Raw genomic sequence first — 22,424 nt, 5'->3', positions numbered from 1 at the left:
TATACATATATACACATATACATATTTATACTTGCTGCCTTCATCCATTCCCGTCGCCAACCCGCCGCATATGAAATGGCACCCCCTCCACCCGCACATGTGTGAGTTAGCGCTAGGAAAAGACAACAAAGGCAACATTTGTTCACACTCAGTCTCTAGCCATCATGGGTAATGCATCGAAACCACAGCTCCCTCTCCATGTCCAGGCCCCACAAAACTTTCCATGGTTTACCCCAGACACTTCACATGCTGTGGTTCCATCCATTGACAGCACGTCGTCCTTTGTATACCACATCGTTTCAATTCTCTCTATTCCTTGCACATATACGTAGACACATACATTTATACACATGTACATTTTAATACTTGCTTCTTTCATCCATTCCCATTGCCACCCCGCCACACATGAAATGGCACCCCCCTTTCCCCCGCACACTCATGAGGTAGCGCTAAGAAGACAACAAAGGCCACATTTGTTCACATGCAGTCTCCAGCTGTCATGTGTAATGCACCGAAACCATAGCTACCTTTCCACATCTAGGCCCCACAAAACTTTCCATGGTTTACCCCAGACACTTCACATGCCCTGGTTCAGTCCATTGACAGCACGTTGTCCCTGGTATACCACATTGTTCCAATTCACTCTATTCCTTGCACGCCTCTCACCCTCCTGTATGTTCAGGCCGGATTGCTCAAAATCTTTTAAACTCCGTCCTTCCACCTCCAGTTTGGTCTCCCGCTTCTCGACATCTCATTTCCAACACATCCACTCTCCTTACACAATCTTATCTATAGCCCATGCCTTTCAACCATATAACATTGTTGGAACCACTATTCCTTCAAACATACCCATTTTTGCTCTCCAAGATAATGTTCTCGCTTTCCACACATTCTTCAACACTCCCAGAACCTTCGCCCCTTCCCCCACCCTGTGACTCACTTCCACTTCCATGGTTCTGTCCGCTGCTGAATCCAGTCCCAGATATCTAAAGACACTTCACTTCCAGTTTTTCTCCATTCAAACTTACTTCCCAGTTGACTTGTCCCTCAACCCTACTGAACCTAATAACTTTGCTCTTATTCACATTTACTCTCAACTTTCTTCTTTCATACAATTTATCAAACTCAGGTCACAGGAAACAGCAGCATCATCCCCTCCCCACCACCACCACCCTCCAGTGAGGAAGCACCAAGAAAAGACAAAGAGGCCACATTCATTCACACTCAGTCTCTAGCTGTCATGTGTACTGCACCAAAACCACATCTCCCTTTCAACAGCCAGGCCCAACAGACCTTTCCATGTTTTACCCCATACACTTCACATGCCCTGGTTCAATCCATTGACAGCATGTCAACCCTGGTATACCACATCGTTCCAGTTCACTCTATTCCTTGCTCTACTTTCACCCTCCTGTATGTTCAGGCTCTGATGGCTCAAAATCTTTTTCACTCCATCCTTCCACCTCCAGTTTGGTTTCTAGCTTCTCCTTGTTCCCTCCACCTCTGACATGTATAACCTTTTTGTCAATCTTTCCTTACTCATTCTCTCCATATGTCCAAACCATTTCAGCACTTCCTCGTCTGCTCTCTCAACCACACACTTTTTGTTACCTACACATCTTTTTTACCCTTTCATTACTTCCTTGATGAAACCATTTTGTATATAGATACATCTTGGTGTAGGAGTACCTAAGCTGCAGGAAGCAGTGGAAAGTTTTATCAGGATGTAAGGCATGCATACAAGTAAGAAAAGAGGAGAGTCATTGGTTTCCAGTGAAGGTCGGTCTGCGGCTGGGGTGTATGATGTCCCCATGCATTGTTAATTTGTTTTTGGATGGGGTGGTTAGGGAGGTGATTGCATGATTTTTGGCGAGAGGGGCAAGTATGCAGTCTGTTGGGAATGTTCACTGATGATACAACACTGATGGCTGACTCGTGTGAGAAACTGCATGAGTTGTGTGACCTAGTTTGGAAAGGTGTGTGAAAGGAGAAAGTTGAGCGTAAATGTGAATATGAGCAAGGTTATTAGGTTTAGTAGGGTTAAGGGACAAGTTGGGATGTGAGTTTGAATGGAGAAAAATTGGAAGAAGTGAAGTGCTTTAGATATCTGGGAGTGGACTTTTAGCAGCGAATGGAACCATGGAAGTGGAAATGAGTCTTTGGGTGGGGGAAGGGGCAAAGATTCTGGAAAGAGAAAATGTTATCTTGGAAAGCAAAAATGGTTATATTTAAAGGAATAGTAGCTCCAACAATATTATGTGGTTGCAAGGCATAGGCTATGGATAGTGTTATACGGAGGAGGATGGATGTGTTGGAAATGAATGGGGTTAGGTGATTTGATCAAGGAAGTAACGAAAGGGTAAGAGAGGTAAAGAGTGTTTTTCTGGGCTGAGGTTGGGAACACCTTTAAAAACAGTTTGTTTGTTGACATGAATGATGCTTGTTAGCTTCAAGGCTATTTTTAGTTGTGCTTTAAATGCTCAAAATCACTTATTAGAATTAGAGTGATGAAACTGGCCCGGTAAATTTTTCAGGTTCGCTTGAGAAAGAATTTGATAGTTGCATTGAATTGCAGGGTGCACATATTATCCAGACACCTGGTGGCCAGCTGATGCTTCAGACAGTGGGAGGTTCAGGCTCAATACAGGTTGCACAAGCTGGAAGCACTCAGCTGCAGCAAATACAAGTTGTTCCTGCTTCAGGATTGCAGGTAGCTTACTCCTGATTTGTTTTTAGTTTAAGCTTCAGAATGATGTGATCCTCTCTTCTAATGTGTGAAACTGAAATATATGCATTGATTTGTAAGATATATGAAATTTTATTTAGATTACGTTGTGGAATGATACTTACATAATGGTAAATTTCTAATTTTTTATAGGGCAACAGCCATGTAGTTAGTGTACCTGCTGGTTCAACTCAGCAAGCACAGATTATCCAGACGTCAGATGGTCAAGCCCTGGTGTATCCTATTCAGGTTGATAGTCAAGGGAATGTAATTCAGCAGCAGCCCGCAAGTGAGAAGACATTTTGATTTTAGCCTTCTCCCATGTAATTTAATGAAGCAGCTTGAATTTTTTTTTTTTTTTTTTTTTTTTTTTTTTTTTTTTATACCTCGTCGCTGTCTCCCGCGTTTGCGAGGTAGCGCAAGGAAACAGACGAAAGAAATGGCCCAACCCCCCCCCATACACATGTACATACATACGTCCACACACGCAAATATACATACCTACACAGCTTTCCATGGTTTACCCCGGACGCTTCACATGCCTTGATTCAATCCACTGACAGCACGTCAACCCCTGTATACCACATCGCTCCAATTCACTCTATTCCTTGCCCTCCTTTCACCCTCCTGCATGTTCAGGCCCCGATCACACAAAATCCTTTTCACTCCATCTTTCCACCTCCAATTTGGTCTCCCTCTTCTCCTCGTTCCCTCCACCTCCGACACATATATCCTCTTGGTCAATCTTTCCTCACTCATTCTCTCCATGTGCCCAAACCACTTCAAAACACCCTCTTCTGCTCTCTCAACCACGCTCTTTTTATTTCCACACATCTCTCTTACCCTTACGTTACTTACTCGATCAAACCACCTCACACCACACATTGTCCTCAAACATCTCATTTCCAGCACATCCATCCTCCTGCGCACAACTCTATCCATAGCCCACGCCTCGCAACCATACAACATTGTTGGAACCACTATTCCTTCAAACATACCCATTTTTGCTTTCCGGGATAATGTTCTCGACTTCCACACATTTTTCAAGGCTCCCAAAATTTTTGCCCCCTCCCCCACCCTATGATCCACTTCCGCTTCCATGGTTCCATCTGCTGACAGATCCACTCCCAGATATCTAAAACACTTCACTTCCTCCAGTTTTTCTCCATTCAAACTCACCTCCCAATTGACTTGACCCTCAACCCTACTGTACCTAATAACCTTGCTCTTATTCACATTTACTCTTAACTTTCTTCTTCCACACACTTTACCAAACTCCGTCACCAGCTTCCGCAGTTTCTCACATGAATCCGCCACCAGCGCTGTATCATCAGCGAACAACAACTGACTCACTTCCCAAGCTCTCTCATCCCCAACAGACTTCATACTTGCCCCTCTTTCCAAGACTCTTGCATTTACCTCCCTAACAACCCCATCCATAAACAAATTAAACAACCATGGAGACATCACACACCCCTGCCGCAAACCTACATTCACTGAGAACCAATCACTTTCCTCTCTTCCTACACGTACACATGCCTTACATCCTCGATAAAAACTTTTCACTGCTTCTAACAACTTGCCTCCCACACCATATATTCTTAATACCTTCCACAGAGCATCTCTATCAACTCTATCATATGCCTTCTCCAGATCCATAAATGCTACATACAAATCCATTTGCTTTTCTAAGTATTTCTCACATACATTCTTCAAAGCAAACACCTGATCCACACATCCTCTACCACTTCTGAAACCACACTGCTCTTCCCCAATCTGATGCTCTGTACATGCCTTCACCCTCTCAATCAATACCCTCCCATATAATTTACCAGGAATACTCAACAAACTTATACCTCTGTAATTTGAGCACTCACTCTTATCCCCTTTGCCTTTGTACAATGGCACTATGCACGCATTCCGCCAATCCTCAGGCACCTCACCATGAGTCATACATACATTAAATAACCTTACCAACCAGTCAACAATACAGTCACCCCCTTTTTTTATAAATTCCACTGCAATACCATCCAAACCTGCTGCCTTGCCGGCTTTCATCTTCCGCAAAGCTTTTACTACCTCTTCTCTGTTTACCAAATCATTTTCCCTAACCCTCTCACTTTGCACACCACCTCGACCAAAACACCCTATATCTGCCACTCTGTCATCAGACACATTCAACAAACCTTCAAAATACTCATTCCATCTCCTTCTCACATCACCACTACTTGTTATCACCTCCCCATTAGCGCCCTTCACTGAAGTTCCCATTTGCTCCCTTGTCTTACGCACCCTATTTACCTCCTTCCAGAACATCTTTTTATTCTCCCTAAAATTTACTGATAGTCTCTCACCCCAACTCTCATTTGCCCTTTTTTTCACCTCTTGCACCTTTCTCTTGACCTCTTGTCTCTTTCTTTTATACTTCTCCCACTCAATTGCATTTTTTCCCTGCAAAAATTGTCCAAATGCCTCCCTCTTCTCTTTCACTAATACTCTTACTTCTTCATCCCACCACTCACTACCCTTTCTAAACAGCCCACCTCCCACTCTTCTCATGCCACAAGCATCTTTTGCGCAATCCATCACTGATTCCCTAAATACATCCCATTCCTCCCCCACTCCCCTTACTTCCATTGTTCTCACCTTTTTCCATTCTGTACACAGTCTCTCCTGATACTTCCTCACACAGGTGTCCTTCCCAAGCTCACTTACTCTCACCACCTTCTTCACCCCAACATTCACTCTTCTTTTCTGAAAACCCATACTAATCTTCACCTTAGCCTCCACAAGATAATGATCAGACATCCCTCCAGTTGCACCTCTCAGCACATTGACATCCAAAAGTCTCTCTTTCGCACGCCTGTCAATTAACACGTAATCCAATAACGCTCTCTGGCCATCTCTCCTACTTACATAAGTATACTTATGTATATCTCGCTTTTTAAACCAGGTATTCCCAATCATCAGTCCTTTTTCAGCACATAAATCTACAAGCTCTTCACCATTTCCATTTACAACACTGAACACCCCATGCATACCAATTATTCCCTCAACTGCCACATTACTCACCTTTGCATTCAAATCACCCATCACTATAACCCGGTCTCGTGCATCAAAACCGCTAACACACTCATTTAGCTGCTCCCAAAACACTTGCCTCTCATGATCTTTCTTCTCATGCCCAGGTGCATATGCACCAATAATCACCCACCTCTCTCCATCAACTTTCAATTTTACCCATATTAATCGAGAATTTACTTTCTTACATTCTATCACATACTCCCACAACTCCTGTTTCAGGAGTATTGCTACTCCTTCCCTTGCTCTTGTCCTCTCACTAACCCCTGACTTCACTCCCCAGACATTTCCAAACCACTCTTCCCCTTTACCCTTTAGCTTCGTTTCACTCAGAGCCAAAACATCCAGGTTCCTTTCCTCAAACATACTACCTATCTCTCCTTTTTTCACATCTTGGTTACATCCACACACATTTAGGCACCCCACTCTGAGCCTTCGAGGAGGATGAGCACTCCCCGCTTGAAATATTATAATAGGAAATTATTTTAGATGTTTGCTGGTACTTTTCTAACATTTAGCAAAGTTGGCTTAATTGCTCTTTCAGAACCTAGGAGTGATCATGTATTAATACCTCCTGTTTTCTTTTTCTGATAATCTTTCTTTGGTCTTCCACTTCATTATAATCCTATGTTATTATGCCCGAGGGCTACTTTTATTTCTTCAGTTAGATTTAGGGATTCTTACATGATTTTATATATTGGCATTGTATTTTGGATCTATACTTTTTAGGAGATTTTGCATAGTTTACAAACTTTTTATTTTCATGATTTCTGTCACTTCTTTATTGATTTTTTTTTTTGCCGCTGTCTCCCGCGTTTGCGAGGTAGCGCAAGGAAACAGACGAAAGAAATGGCCCAACCCACCCCCATACACATGTATATACATACGTCCACACACGCAAATATACATACCTACACAGCTTTCCATGGTTTACCCCAGACGCTTCACATGCCCTGATTCAATCCACTGACAGCACGTCAACCCCGGTATACCACATCGCTCCAATTCACTCTATTCCTTGCCCTCCTTTCACCCTCCTGCATGTTCAGGCCCCGATCACACTCCATCTTTCCACCTCCAATTTGGTCTCCCTCTTCTCCTCGTTCCCTCCACCTCTGACACATATATCCTCTTGGTCAATCTTTCCTCACTCATTCTCTCCATGTGCCCAAACCATTTCAAAACACCCTCTTCTGCTCTCTCAACCACGCTTTTTTTATTTCCACACATCTCTCTTACCCTTACGTTACTTACTGGATCAAACCACCTCACACCACACATTGTCCTCAAACATCTCATTTCCAGCACATCCATCCTCCTGCGCACCACTCTATCCATAGCCCACGCCTCGCAACCATACAACATTGTTGGAACCACTATTCCTTCAAACATACCCATTTTTGCTGTCCGAGATAATGTTCTCGACTTCCACACATTCTTCAAGGCTCCCAGAATTTTCGCCCCCTCCCCCATCCTATGATCCACTTCCGCTTCCATGGTTCCATCCACTGCCAGATCCACTCCCAGATATCTAAAACACTTTACTTCCTCCAGTTTTTCTCCATTCAAACTCACCTTCCAATTGACTTGACCCTCAACCCTACTGTACCTAATAACCTTGCTCTTATTCACATTTACTCTTAACTTTCTTCTTTCACACACTTTACCAAACTCAGTCACCAGCTTCTGCAGTTTCTCACATGAATCAGCCACCAGCGCTGTATCATCAGCGAACAACAACTGACTCACTTCCCAAGCTCTCTCATCCCCAACAGACCTCATACTTGCCCCTCTTTCCAAAACTCTTGCATTCACCTCCCTAACAACCCCATCCATAAACAAATTAAACAACCATGGAGACATCACACACCCCTGCCGCAAACCTACATTCACTGAGAACCAATCACTTTCCTCTCTTCCTACACGTACACATGCCTTACATCCTCGATAAAAACTTTTCACTGCTTCTAACAACTTGCCTCCCACACCATATATTCTTAATACCTTCCACAGAGCATCTCTATCAACTCTATCATATGCCTTCTCCAGATCCATAAATGCTACATACAAATCCATTTGCTTTATTTCTTTATTGATATTGCTTAGAAATCTCCATGTGCTATTTTAGAGTAGATGATATCTACTTATCTTGCTTCATAAGGTGAGCAAATAACAGCAATTGTTAGGGAGAATAAGATGTTTTGGAAGGAGGTTAAAAGTTTGGGAAAAAAAGAAATAAAGCAAATTGGAACATTGGTAAAGGGGGCAAATGGGGAAGTGGTAACAGGTGTTTATAAAGTAAGGAGGAGATGGAGTGAGTATTTTGAAGGATTGTTGAATGTGTTTGATGATAAGGTGGCAGATATAAGGTGTTTGGGTCATGGTGGTATGTGAAAGGAGTCATGAAGAGTGGTATGGTGAAGAGAAAAGAGGTCGTAGAAAGCCTTACAAAAGATAAAATGTGGCAAGATGGCTGAAGTTGAATTTTTTTAAGAAAGGGGGTAACTATTGTTGATTTGCCAGTTAGGATTTTCATTGTATGTATTGATCATGGTGAGGTGCCTGAGGATATGCAGAATGCATGTATAGCCGTAGTGTGTAAATGCAAGGAGGATAAAAGTGAATGTTCAAACTACAGAGGTAAAAGTTTGTTGAGTAGTTGAGTATAGCTGGTAAGTTGTATGGGAGGGGAGTGATTGAGAGGGTTAAGGCATGTACAGAGCATTAGACTGGAAAGAAGCAGTGTGGTTTCAGAAGTGTTAGAGGATGTGTGAATCAGGTGTTTGTTTTAAAGAATGTGTGAGAGATATTTGAGAAATAAATTGATTTGTATGAGGCATATATAGATTTTAAGAAAGCATATAATAAGGCTGATAGAGATGCCTTTGGGAAGGTCTTCAGAATATATGATGTGGGAGGAAAGCTTTTAGAACCAGTGAGAAGTTTTTCTTGGGTGTGACGCACGTGTATGAGTAGGAAAATCGGAGAATGCATGGTTCCATGTTGATGTTGGTCAGCAGCAGGACTGTGTGATCTCAGTTTGGTTGGTTAATTTGTTTGTGGATAGGATGGGGTGGTGAGGCATTTTTAAAGGTATAATAGTCCCCACAATATTATGTTGATGCAGGGCAAGGGCTGTAGATAAGGCTCTGCAGAGGAGGGTGGATGTGCGGAAAATTAATTGTTTGAGGACAATGTATGGTGTGAAGTGGTTTGATCAAACAAGTAATGAAAGGGTAAGTGAGATTTGATGAAAAGATTGTGGTTGAGAGGGTGTGGTGAAATGGTTAGAACATATGGAAAGAATGTGTGAGGAAAGGTTGGCAATGTGGATGGATATATGTGCAAATTTGGAGGGAATAAGAAGTGGGAGATCAAATTGGAGATTAAAGGATGGAGTGAAAAATTTTGAGCAGTTGGGGCCTGAGTAATTCATGCAAGAGAGTGAAATGTGTGCTCAGAATAGAGGGAATTGGTATGATGTATGCATAGGTTGACTTACTGTGATTGAACTGAACAAGGATATGTGAAGCATCTAGGATAAACCATGAAAGGTATGTGGGACCTGACTTTGTATAGTGAGCAGTGGTTTTGGTGTATTACACATGACAGCTAGAGAATGGATGTGAGCGGATGTGGCCTTTCTTCGTCTGATTCTGGTGCTACCTCGGGAATGCAGGAAACAGTGACAAGTATGGAAAAAAGAATAGTAATGAACATGAGATTGTTTAGGTGACAAAGATTGTTGTGGAATTACTGAAGAGTAGTTCACAAAAACCTGCAATAACCTTAATGTTTTTTTATTTTATATCAAAGAAGAAGTCTTGCATAGGCACCATTGCAGGCAGTGTGAAAATTATTTGGTGGTTCTCATGTGTTACTAGTAATCTTGAAAGTGTATTGGTTTAATGAACAAATCGTACACTAATCGTCGTTTTGTTTAAGTTTTGAATGTTTCAGGCAACCTGATCCAGCTCGCAACAACCTCTCAAGCTGGTACAGTGCAACAAAGCCAGGGCCAGACAGCCCAACAAACAGCACAAACGGCACAGACTAATCTTGCAAATGTAGTTATGGTAAGTCTAAATTTGTCTCTTTGGGTATAGAAATTGCCATTACTAAGGTTTTAATGATTAGATCTTGTTATTGAACAATGTGTTAAATGAATCAGACCAAATTGTTGCATGATTTTAGAATCAAGATTAATGCAATTTTTTAAATTTGCAGACCATACATTATTATGTTTGTCATGGGTCACTTGTTTCATATAGAACCTGCTCCCCTTTTCTTGCCATAGTAAGGCAGCCCCAGGAACAGATTACTGAGAAAAAATCCTTGCCTTTCTCCTTTTGTGTTTACATTTAGAAAGTTAATGCAGGAGGGGAGGATTTCAGACCATCTTCTGCCATAACTTTTAGTTGCATCCTACAATGATAGTAGAGGTACAAGGTATTATTCTTCCTTTCTATTCCCAGGGATAGGATGATAAAATTCTTGAGCTCTGCTTTATTTCATACATGATTTTCTTTCCAGCTTTAGTGAGGTGGCATCAGGAACATTTGAACAATGGCTTTGTATGCATCCAAAGCCAAGTTCCTGAGACTTATCATTGATTTGCCTGATGGCCTCACATATCCTATTTAAGCATGTTAGAAAACATTACTTCAGATATTTCTATCAAGTGTGTGCCCCAGTGATACTCAAAAGCTTCCTTTACTCTGTCCTTCCATCTCCATGATCTTCCCCTCTTCCTTGCTGTCTTTACTTCTGATACACATATCCTCTTTGTCACCCCTTTCATTCAGCCTCTCATTTGAGTTCAGAGCTGATGTATGATTGCATCCTTTACCTAAAGGTGTCACCAGCAACCTTATAACACTAATAGAAATACTGTCTTACATCATTATCACCTGTAAATTGTGAGAATGTAGCTGTGAATCCTGGTGAGAAGCTAAGTTTACATAATCACTATCGTAGACATTTTTAGAACAAAATGAAAAAAGTTGTCTTGTAAGGGTGTTTACATTTTTGATGAAAATATTTTTTGCATTTGTGAAAATGATGATCTGTGAATGTAAATGTTACTGTAGGTATGTAGATAGTGCATATGATATATAGAAAATATGCTTTTGTAAAGAAGTGTAAATTATGAAGATGGGATTTGTGAAATCATTACAAGAAAGTGTTTACTATGTTTAGGTGTGTGTAGAAAGAAATTATACCTGGGAAGATTCATGATAATTTTATATTCCTATCAATAAGGACCTTCCATGCCATCAGGTAGGGCCTTGTCCTGTCCACTCAACACCCTCCCACAACAGTATAGAGGAAAGTAGACACACACACACTCTCTGTCTCTCTCTATCTCTCTGTCTCTCTCTGTCTCTTCTGTCTCTCTCTGTCTCTTTCTGTCTGTCTCTGTCTCTCTCTGTCTGTCTCTCTCTGTCTGTCTCTCTCTCTCTCTGTCTGTCTGTCTGTCTGTCTCTCTGTCTCTCTCTCTCTCTCTCTCTCTGAAAAGTGTGGTTTATGGGTTAATGTACGTAGGACATTACTTTCCTTTACCCCTGCAACTCACTTAAGTCCATTTGGTTTTACTATCTGCCACAACCACTTTAAGCACCTTAAAGTGCTCCAGGTCCTCTAAACTTAAACTTTAAATCAGACTATCCTGTCTGACTTCTGTGCTTCACCTCATTTCTTCATTTTGTTTATATCTACTTTGCATACTTCCTGCCCAAATTGCTATCACCATTCTCAAGAGTTTCTCCTAGGAGTCTGCATTACTGCTGAAGCAGGAGTTGTGGGAGTGTGTGAGAGTGTAATGGAAGGAGCTCCAGACTGTTGTGAGTAAAAATGAGAGTGAATTACAAGAGATGGGTGATTATCAGTGTTTATGCACCTGCCCATGAGAAGCAAAATGGTGAGAGGCAAGTGTTTTGTGAGGAGCTAAATGAGTGTGTCAGCAGTTATGATGCAAGATACAGGGTATTAGTGATGGGTGATTTAGTGCTATCCAGCTATATCTCTACTCCTGTTCCCACCTGGAACTCTCTCGAGGGAGTGGCCTTGACAGAAGTCTCCATTAACTAGTGAACTCCAGTGCTGCTGCTTAGCCTTTAGTGCCTCACCCTTAACATGCTACTGGCAGAGGGCAACTCTTGTGCATTGTTTGCTGAGGCTACTGTTGCAGAAGTTATAAATGTGGGGCATGGGGTATTCAGTAAATTGAATGGAAATGGTAAACAGTAAGTGGAGTGTGTGCTGGAAAAGGACTGGTGATTGGGAATACTTAACTTAAAAAAGGGAACATACACAAGTTTTTTTGCGTGTGATTAGGAAAGAAGGGCATTAAGCATTAATGGATTACATAGTAATTGATGGGTATGCCAGAGACTTTTGAATGTGAATGTGCTAAGAGGGGCAGCTAGTGGGATCTCTTTACATTGTCTTTTTGAAGGCAAGGGTGAAAATTTGTAGAGATTTTTAGAAAAGTTTAAGTGTTTTGAGTGGGAAGAGAGTGGTGAAAGTATTTGCTCTTGGAAAAGAGATTTGTGTGAAGGAATACCAAGAGATATGTACAAAACAGCAAAAGGTGAGAGCATACAAAGCTAAGGTAGTGGGTGAGGAATGGAAAATATTTAGGTAGTAGTGCTAGTGTGCGTAAGAGATGCATGTGGCATGCATAAGATGGGGGATGGGAAGGTTAGAGAGGGTAGTGAGGTGTGGGTTGATGAAGTAAACTTACAATTGAGAGAGAAAAGAGAGATGTATGGGTGGTACTTACAAGTGAGGAGTGTGAATAATTGGGATTGGTTTGTAAGAGAAAGTGGAAGTAGGTTCAGGAGGAAAGTGCTGGGGTTGAAAAAGAGGACAAATGAGAATTGCGTTGAGTTGAAGAGAGTAGGAGATGGAATGAGTATTTTGAAGGACTGTTGAATGTGTTTGATGATAGGTTGGCAGATATATGGTTTTTGGGTTTGGGTGGTATGTAAAGGGAGTATGGTTTAGTGAAATGAGGAGAGGTGGTGAAAGCCTTGTGGAAGGATAAATGTGGCAAGGCAGCTGAGTGGAGGATATTGCTGTTGAATTCCAAAAGGAGAGTGTGACTGTGTCTCTGGTTGGTTTAGTTTTGATTTTATTTTATGTATGGATCATAGTGAGGTGTTTTAGTGTATCCAAAATGTATGTACATTGCCATTGTATAAAGGCAAGGGGATAAAAGTGAGTGTTCAAACTACATAAGAATAAGTTTGTTGAGTGTGCATCTTGTGTTGCATGGAAAAGTAGCGATTGAGAAGGTGAATGCATATACAGAGCATCAGATTGGGGAGGAACAGAATGGTTTCAGAAGTGGTAGAGGGTGTTTGGATAAGTTGTTTGCTTTAAAGAATGCATTTATTTTCTTTAGTATACTTAATCGCTGTTTCCTGCATCAGCAAGGTAGTGCAAGGAAATAGACGGAGAATGGCCCATCCACTCGTATACACACATATACTTGTAAATGCCCATACAGGCACATATACATACATATACACATACATATCAATATATATATGTATACAGACATATACATATATACACGTGTACTTGCTTGCCTTCATCCATTCCTGGTGCTACCCTGCCTCACAGGAAACAGCATCACTACTCCCTTGCTTCAGCGATGTAGCGCCAGGAAAATAGACCAAAAAGGCAAGATTTCATTCACAGTTAGTCTCTAGCTGTCATGTGTAATGCAATAAAACCTCAGCTCCCTATCCACATCCAGGCCCTACAGACCTTTCCATGGTTAATCCAGACACTTAACATGTCAGTTCAGTCCATTGACAGCACGTCGACCCCTGTACACCACATTGTTCCAATTTATTCTATTTCTTGCACTCCTCTCACCCTCCTGTATGTTTAGGCCCCAATTGCTCAAAATCTTTTTCACTCCATCCTTCCACCTCCTATTTGGTCTCCTGCTTCTTCTTGTTCCCTTCACCTCTGACACTTACATCCTCTTTGTCAGTCTTTCCTCATTCATTTTCTCCATATGTTCAAATCATTTCAACACACCCACTTCTGCTCTCTCAGCCACACTCTTTTTATTTCCACACTTCTCTCTTACCCTTTCATTACTTACATGCTCAAACCACCTCACACCACATACTGTCCTCAGAGATTTCATTTCCAACACATCCATCCCTCTCCATACCACCCCATGTATATCCCAAGCCTTGCAACCATATGATATTATTGGAACTACTATTCCTTCAAACATACCCATTTTTGCTCCGAGATAATGTTCTCTCCTTCCATATATTCTTCATCACTCCCAGAACCATCCTGTGACTCTTTTCCACTAACATGGATTCTTCCATTCCCAGATATCTAAAACACTTCACTTCCAACAGTTTTTCTCCAGTCAAACTTACATCCCAATTAACTTGTCCTTCAAACCTACTGAACCTAATGACATTGCTCTTATTCACATTTACTCTCAACTTTCTCCTTTCACACACTTTTCCAAACTCAGTCACCAACCTCTGCAGTTTCTCATACAAATCAGCCTCTAGAGCTGTATCATTGGCGAACAACAACTGACTCACTTCCCTGGCCCTCTTATCCACAACATATTTTTGTCATATTCACCGTTTCCTGCATTAGCAAAGTAGTGCTAAGAACAGGACTGAGCCTAAGAGAGAAAATCTTCACTTGGTCCCATTTTTTGTTCCTTGTTTTGGAACAGTAAGAATTGGAGGGAAGGATTTCCAGCACCCTGCTCCCTCCCCTTTTAGTTACATTTAACGACACTCAGGGAATACATGGGAAGTATATATTTACATGTGTGTATGTTTGTATGTATGTATGTGTGTGTTTGTGTCAGATGTGGAGGGAACAAGGAGAAGTGGAAGACAAAATTGGAGGTGGAAAGATGGAGTGAAAAAGCTTTTGAGCAGTTGGGGCCAGAACGTACAGGAGGGTGAGAGGCATACAAGGAATAGAGTGAATTGGAATGTTGTTGATGTGCTGTTAATGGACTGAACCAGGGTATGTGAAATGTCTGGGGTAAACCATAGAAAAGTGTGTGGGGCTTGGATGTGGAAATGGAGCTGTGGTTTCAGTGCATTACACTTGACAGCTAGAGACTGAGTGTGAACGAATGTAGCCTTTTTTGTCTATTTTCCTTAAACTACCTTGCTGAAGCAGGGGGTAGTGATGCTGTTTCCTATGGGTTGGGGTAGCACCAGGAATGGTTGAAGGCAAGCCAGTATGAATATGTACATGTGTCAGTGAGGTAGCACCAGGGAACATAAGAAGAAAGGCCATACATATAATTGATAGGCATGTAAAAGAGAGACTTTTGGATGTTAATGTGCTTAGAGGGGCAGCTGTTGGGATATGTGATCACTATCTTGTGGAGGCAAAGGTGAAGATTTGTAGAGGTTTTCAAAAAAGATGAGAGTAAGTGCTTGGAAATGAGACTTGTGTGAGGAAGTACTAGGAAAGATTGAGTGTAGAATAGCAAAAGGTGAGAGCAAATGAGGTGAGGGGAGTGGGTGAGGAATGGGATGTAATTTGGAAGCAGTGATGGCATGTGCAAAAAATGCTTGTTGCATTAGAAATGTGAGAGTTAGGCAGATTTGAATGGGTATTAGGGGTGGGATGAAGAAGTAATATTGTTAGTGAAAGAGAAAAGAGAGGTGTTTGAACGATACAAGGAAGGAGTGCACATGACTTGGAGATGTATAGAAGAAAGCAGCAAGAGGTCAAGAGGAAGGTGCAAAGGTTGAAAAAGAGGGCAAATAAGAGTGGGGTGAGACAGTATCCTTAAACTTAGGGCAAATAAAAAGATGTTTTGGAAGGAGGTAAATAAGATGTGTAAGACAAGAGAACAAATGGGAACATTGGTGAAGGGGGCAAGGGGGGATGTGATAACAGGTAGTGATGAAGTGAGTATTTTGAAGATTTGTTGAATGTGTTTCTGCTTCTAGCAGCTTTCCTCTCGCACCATATACTTTTAAGACCTTCCACAAAGCATAGCTATCAACCCTATCATATGCCTTCCTTTAGATCCATAAATGCTACATATCAAATCCATCTATTTTTCTAGTATTTCTCACATACATTCTTCAAAGCTAACACCTGATCCCCACATCCTCCACTACTTCTGAAACCACACTGCTCCTCCCCAATCTGATGCTCTGTACATGCCTTCACCCTCTCAATCAATACTCTCCCATACAATTTCCCAGGAATGCTGTATAGACTTTGTAATTTGAACACTCAATTTTATCCCCTTGCCTTTGTACAATGGCACTATGCATGCCTTCTCCCAGTCCTCAGGCACTTCACCATGATACATACATACATTGAAAATCCTTACCAACCAACAGCAAGGTAGTCACCCTCTTTCTAAATATATTCCACTGCAGCACCATCCAAATCCACCATGCTGTCATGTGTAATGCACGGGAACCACAGCTCCCTATCCACAGCCAAGCCCCACAGACCTTTCCATGGTTTACCCCAAATGTTTCATATGCCTTGGTTCAGTCCATTGACAGCATGTCAACCCTAGCTTACCACATCGTTCCTATTCGCTCTTTTCCTTGCATGCCTCTCACCCTCCTGTATGTTCAGATCCAAATTACTCAAAATCTTTTTCACTCCATCCTTCCACCTCCAGTTTGGTTTCCCACTTCTCCTTGTTCCCTCCACCTCTTGACACATATATCCTCTTTGTCAACCTACCCTCACTCATTCTCGCCATATGTCCAAACCATTTCATCACACCCTCTTCTGCTCTCTCAACCACACTCTTTTTATTTTCACACATTTCTCTTACCCTTACATTACTTACTCAATCAAACCGCCTTACACCACATATTGGCCTCAAACATCTCATTTCCAACACATCCACCCTCCTCTGTACAACCCCATCTATAGCCCGTGCCTTTGTTACAAGCATACAATATTGTTGGATTTACGATCTCTTCAAGTATACTCATTTTTACTCTTCAAGATAATGTTCTCTCTTTTCACTCTTTCTTCATTACTCCCTGAACCTTTGCCCCTTTCCCCACCCTGTAACTCACTTTCACTTCCATTGTTCCATTCGCTGCTAAGTCCACTCCCAGATGTCGAAAACACTTCAATTCTTCCAATTTTTCCCCATTCAAACTAACTTGCCCTCAACCCTACTGAACCTAACAACCTTGCTCTTATTCACATTTACTCCTAACTTTCTCTTTTCACACATTTTTCCAAACTCATTTATACACAATTTACATATTCATAATTGCTTGACTTGATCCATGTCCCATTATCGCCACCTGTTAAGATAGCGCCATGAAACAAATAGTGAAAGGCAACAATTTTCATATATCCTTTAAACTAAAATACAATTCCTTTCCACATCTGTCATATTTAGAAACTTAAAGACTTGCATGAACTTTTGCCTTCATGTATCATAATTTATATATTGGCACTTCTGATATCTTGTTTTCATGAAGTATTTAACTTTCAATTTTCATACCTTTTCTCACAAGTGAATTATCATTTTAGGTTGGTAATGGTGGTGTAGCCCAGTTGCAACGAATACCTCTTCCTGGACCTGAACTTCTAGAAGAAGAGCCCTTGTATGTTAATGCTAAACAATATCATAGAATTCTCAAAAGACGTCAAGCCAGAGCCAAGTTAGAGGGTGAAGGGCGGATACCTAAAGAACGCAAAGTAATTAATATAGTGTGAAATGTTCTCATGATGCTAACTTATGAAGTAAATGCTATATTCATCTCATCGAAATCCAAGGAGGGTGTACTTTTGAGACTTTGAATACCATAATGTTTAGGTGGTTAAGTATATTTATAAATAACAAGAAATCCTAATTTTATTTTTCAGAAATACCTTCATGAGTCGAGACATCGGCATGCGATGAATAGAATAAGAGGAGAGGGTGGCAGATTCCATAAAGGACAGTAAGTATACTCGAGCATATGGTTATTTTAATGGTGATGTGGACTTGGGTATGACATTATAATGATATAAGGCAAACAGCATCAACATGGATATTTATTTTAATATTTATTTTGCTTTGTCGCTGTCTCCCACATTAGCGAGGTAGAGCAAGGAAACAGACGAAAGAATGGCCCAACCCACCTACATACACATGTATGTACATACACGTCCAAACACGCAAATATACATACCTATACATCTGAACGTATACATATATACACACACAGACGTATACATGTATACACATGTACATAATTCATACTGTCTGCCTTTATTCATTCCCATTGCCTCCTTGCCACGCATGAAATAACAACCCCCTCCCCTCTCGTGTGCGCGGTAGCGCTAGGAAAAGACAACAAAGGCCACATTCGTTCACACTCAGTCTAGCTGTCATGTAATAATGCGCCGAAACCACACTCCCTTTCCACATCCAGGCCCCACAAAACTTTCCATGGTTTACCCCCGACGCATCACATGCCGTGGTTCAATCCATTGACAGCACGTTGACCCCGGTATACCACATCGTTCCAATTCACTCTATTCCTTGCATGCCTTTCACCCTCCTGCATGTTCAGGCCCTGATCACTCAAAATCTTTTTCACTCCATCTTTCCACCTATTAAAAAAGGGGGTGACTGTATTCTTGACTGGTTGGTAAGGTTATTTAATGTATGTAAAGGGTATAAGAGTGAATGCTCAAATTACAGAGGTATAAGTTTGTTGAGTATTCCTGGTAAATTATATGGGAGGGTATTGATTGAGAGGGTGAAGGCATGTACAGAGCATCAGATTGGGGAAGAGCAGTGTGGTTTCAGAAGTGGTAGAGGATGTGTGGATCAGGTGTTTGCTTTGAAGAATGTATGTGAGAAATACTTAGAAAAGCAAATGGATTTGTATGTAGCATTTATGGATCTGGAGAAGGCATATGATAGAGTTGATAGAGATGCTCTGTGGAAGGTATTAAGAATATATGGTGTGGGAGGAAAGTTGTTAGAAGCAGTGAAAAGTTTTTATTGAGGATGTAAGGCATGTGTACGTGTAGGAAGAGAGGAAAGTGATTGGTTCTCAGTGAATGTAGGTTTGCGGCAGGGGTGTGTGATGTCTCCATGGTTGTTTAATTTGTTTATGGATGGGGTTGTTAGGGAGGTAAATGCAAGAGTTTTGGAAAGAGGGGCAAGTATGCAGTCTGTTGTGGATGAGAGAGCTTGGGAAGTGAGTCAGTTGTTGTTCGCTGATGATACAGCGCTGGTGGCTGATTCATGTGAGAAACTGCAGAAGCTGGTGACTGAGTTTGGTAAAGTGTGTGGAAGAAGAAAGTTAAGAGTAAATGTGAATAAGAGCAAGGTTATTAGGTACAGTAGGGTTGAGGGTCAAGTCAATTGGGAGGTGAGTTTGAATGGAGAAAAACTGGAGGAAGTGAAGTGTTTTAGATATCTGGGAGTGGATCTGGCAGCGGATGGAACCATGGAAGCGGAAGTGGATCATAGGGTGGGGGAGGGGGCGAAAATTCTGGGGGCCTTGAAGAATGTGTGGAAGTCGAGAACATTATCTCGGAAAGCAAAAATGGCTATGTTTGAAGGAATAGTGGTTCCAACAATGTTGTATGGTTGCGAGGCGTGGGCTATGGATAGAGTTGTGCGCAGGAGGATGGATGTGCTGGAAATGAGATGTTTGAGGACAATGTGTGGTGTGAGGTGGTTTGATCGAGTGAGTAACGTAAGGGTAAGAGAGATGTGTGGAAATAAAAAGAGCGTGGTTGAGAGAGCAGAAGAGGGTGTTTTGAAGTGGTTTGGGCACATGGAGAGGATGAGTGAGGAAAGATTGACCAAGAGGATATATGTGTCGGAGGTGGAGGGAGCAAGGAGAAGAGGGAGACCAAATTGGAGGTGGAAAGATGGAGTGAAAAAGATTTTGTGTGATCGGGGCCTGAACATGCAGGAGGGTGAAAGGAGGGCAAGGAATAGAGTGAATTGGAGCGATGTGGTATACCGGGGTTGACGTGCTGTCAGTGGATTGAATCAAGGCATGTGAAGTGTCTGGGGTAAACCATGGAAAGCTGTGTGGGTATGTATATTCGCGTGTGTGGACGTATGTATATACATGTGTATGGGGGGGGGTTGGGCCATTTCTTTCGTCTGTTTCCTTGCGCTACCTCGCAAATGCGGGAGACAGCGACAAAGTATAAAAAAAAAAAAAAAAAAATGACTCATGGTGAGGTGCCTGAGGATAGGCAGAATGCGTGCATAGTGCCATTGTACAAAGGCAAAGGGGATAAGAGTGAGTGCTCAAATTACAGAGGTATAAGTTTGTTGAGTATTCCTGGTAAATTATATGGGAGGGTATTGATTGAGAGGGTGAAGACATGTACAGAGCATCAGATTGGGGAAGAGCAGTGTGGTTTCAGAAGTGGTAGAGGATGTGTGGATCAGGTGTTTGCTTTGAAGAATGTATGTGAGAAATACTTAGAAAAGCAAATGGATTTGTATGTAGCATTTATGGATCTGGAGAAGGCATATGATAGAGTTGATAGAGATGCTCTGTGGAAGGTATTAAGAATATATGGTGTGGGAGGCAAGTTGTTAGAAGCAGTGAAAAGTTTTTATCGAGGATGTAAGGCATGTGTACGTGTAGGAAGAGAGGAAAGTGATTGGTTCTCAGTGAATGTAGGTTTGTGGCAGGGGTGTGTGATGTCTCGATGGTTGTTTAATTTGTTTATGGATGGGGTTGTTAGGGAGGTGAATGCAAGAGTTTTGGAAAGAAGGGCAAGTATGCAGTCTGTTGTGGATGAGAGAGCTTGGGAAGTGAGTCAGTTGTTGTTCGCTGATGATACAGCGCTGGTGGCTTATTTGTGTGAGAAACTGCAGAAGCTGGTGACTGAGTTTGGTAAAGTGTGTGAAAGAAGAAAGTTAAGAGTAAATGTGAATAAGAGCAAGGTTATTAGGTACAGTAGGGTTGAGGGTCAAGTCAGTTGGGAGGTAAGTTTGAATGGAGAAAAATTGGAGGAAGTGAAGTGTTTTAGATATCTGGGAGTGGATCTGGCAGCAGATGGAACCATGGAAGCGGAAGTGAATCATAGGGTGGGGGAGGGGGCGAAAATCCTGGGAGCCTTGAAGAATGTGTGGAAGTCGAGAACATTATCTCGGAAAGCAAAAATGGGTATGTTTGAAGGAATAGTGGTTCCAACAATGTTGTATGGTTGCGAGGCGTGAGCTATGGATAGAGTTGTGCGCAGGAGGGTGGATGTGCTGGAAATGAGATGTTTGAGGACAATGTGTGGTGTGAGGTGGTTTGATCGAGTAAGTAATGTAAGGGTAAGAGAGATGTGTGGAAATAAAAAGAGCATGGTTGAGAGAGCAGAAGAGGGTGTTTTGAAATGGTTTGGGCACATGGAGAGAATGAGTGAGGAAAGATTGACCAAGAGGATATATGTGTCGGAGGTGGAAGGAACGAGGAGAAGTGGGAGACCAAATTGGAGGTGGAAAGATGGAGTGAAAAAGATTTTGAGTGATTGGGGCCTGAACATGCAGGAGGGTGAAAGGCGGGCAAGGAATAGAGTGAATTGGATCGATGTGGTATACCGTGGTTGACGTGCTGTCAGTGGATTGAATCAGGGCATGTGAAGCGTCCGGGGTAAACCATGGAAAGTTGTGTGGGGCCTGGATGTGGAAAGGGAGCTGTGGTTTCGGGCATTATTGCATGACAGCTAGAGACTGAGTGTGAACGAATGTGGCCTTTGTTGACTTTTCCTAGCGCTACCTCGCACACATGAGGGGGGAGGGGGATGGTATTCCATGTGTGGCAAGGTGGCGATGGGAATGAATAAAGGCAGACACTGTGAACTGTGTGCATGGGTATATATGTATGTGTCTGTGTGTGTATATATATGTGTACATTGAGATGTATAGGTATGTATATTTGCGTGTGTGGATGTGTATGTATATTCATGTGTATGGGGGTGGGTTGGGCCATTTCTTTCGTCTGTTTCCTTGCGCTACCTTGCAAATGCGGGAGACAGCGACAAAGCAAAATAAATGAAAATAATACTTTCCACCTCCAATTTGGTCTCCCACTTCTCCTCATTCCCTCCACCTCTGACACATATATCCTCTTTGTCAATCTTTCCTCACTCATTCTCTCCATGTAACCAAACCATTTCAAAACAACCTCTTCTGCTCTCTCAACCACACTCTTTTTATTACCACTCATCTCTCTTACCCTGTTATTACTTACTCGATCAAACCACCTCACACCACATATTGTCCTCAAACATCTCATTTCCAGCACATCCACCCTCCTGCGCACAACTCTATCCATAGCCCACGCCTCGCAACCATATAACATTGTTGGAACCACTATTCCTTGAGACATACCCATTTTTGCTTTCTAAGATAATGTTCTCGACTTCCACACATTCTTCAACGCTCCCAGAATTTTCACCCCCTCCCCCACCCTATGATTCACTTTTGCTTCCATGGTGCCATCTGCTGCCAAATCCACTCCCAGATATCTAAAACACTTCGCTTCCTCCAGTTCTTCTCCATTCAAACTTACCTCCCAATTGACTTGACCCTTAACCCTACTGTTCATAATAACCTTGCTCTTATTCACATTTACTCTCA

At 42.0% G+C, this 22,424-nt stretch overlaps 1 protein-coding gene across 7 annotated transcripts in view; it reads left to right on the top strand.

Moving 5' to 3' along the window:
* The window catches only part of LOC139747138 (nuclear transcription factor Y subunit alpha-like), a 211,476-nt gene that overhangs the window by 82,325 nt on the left and 106,727 nt on the right, over positions 1–22,424 (top strand). For all 7 annotated transcript variants that reach the window (XM_071659059.1, XM_071659061.1, XM_071659062.1 and 4 more), the window contains exons 3-7: positions 2,576–2,710; positions 2,879–3,014; positions 9,767–9,882; positions 17,354–17,521; positions 17,690–17,766. In XM_071659059.1, the coding sequence (XP_071515160.1) occupies positions 2,576–2,710; positions 2,879–3,014; positions 9,767–9,882; positions 17,354–17,521; positions 17,690–17,766 (632 nt within the window). The remainder of the gene's footprint in view (positions 1–2,575; positions 2,711–2,878; positions 3,015–9,766; positions 9,883–17,353; positions 17,522–17,689; positions 17,767–22,424) is intronic.

This window comes from Panulirus ornatus, chromosome 67 (genome assembly GCF_036320965.1).
Source record: "Panulirus ornatus isolate Po-2019 chromosome 67, ASM3632096v1, whole genome shotgun sequence".
NCBI classification, from domain to species: Eukaryota; Metazoa; Arthropoda; class Malacostraca; order Decapoda; family Palinuridae; genus Panulirus; species Panulirus ornatus.
The sequence above is the reverse complement of the archived record's forward strand: the minus strand, read 5'-3'. Positions and strand labels throughout refer to the sequence as shown.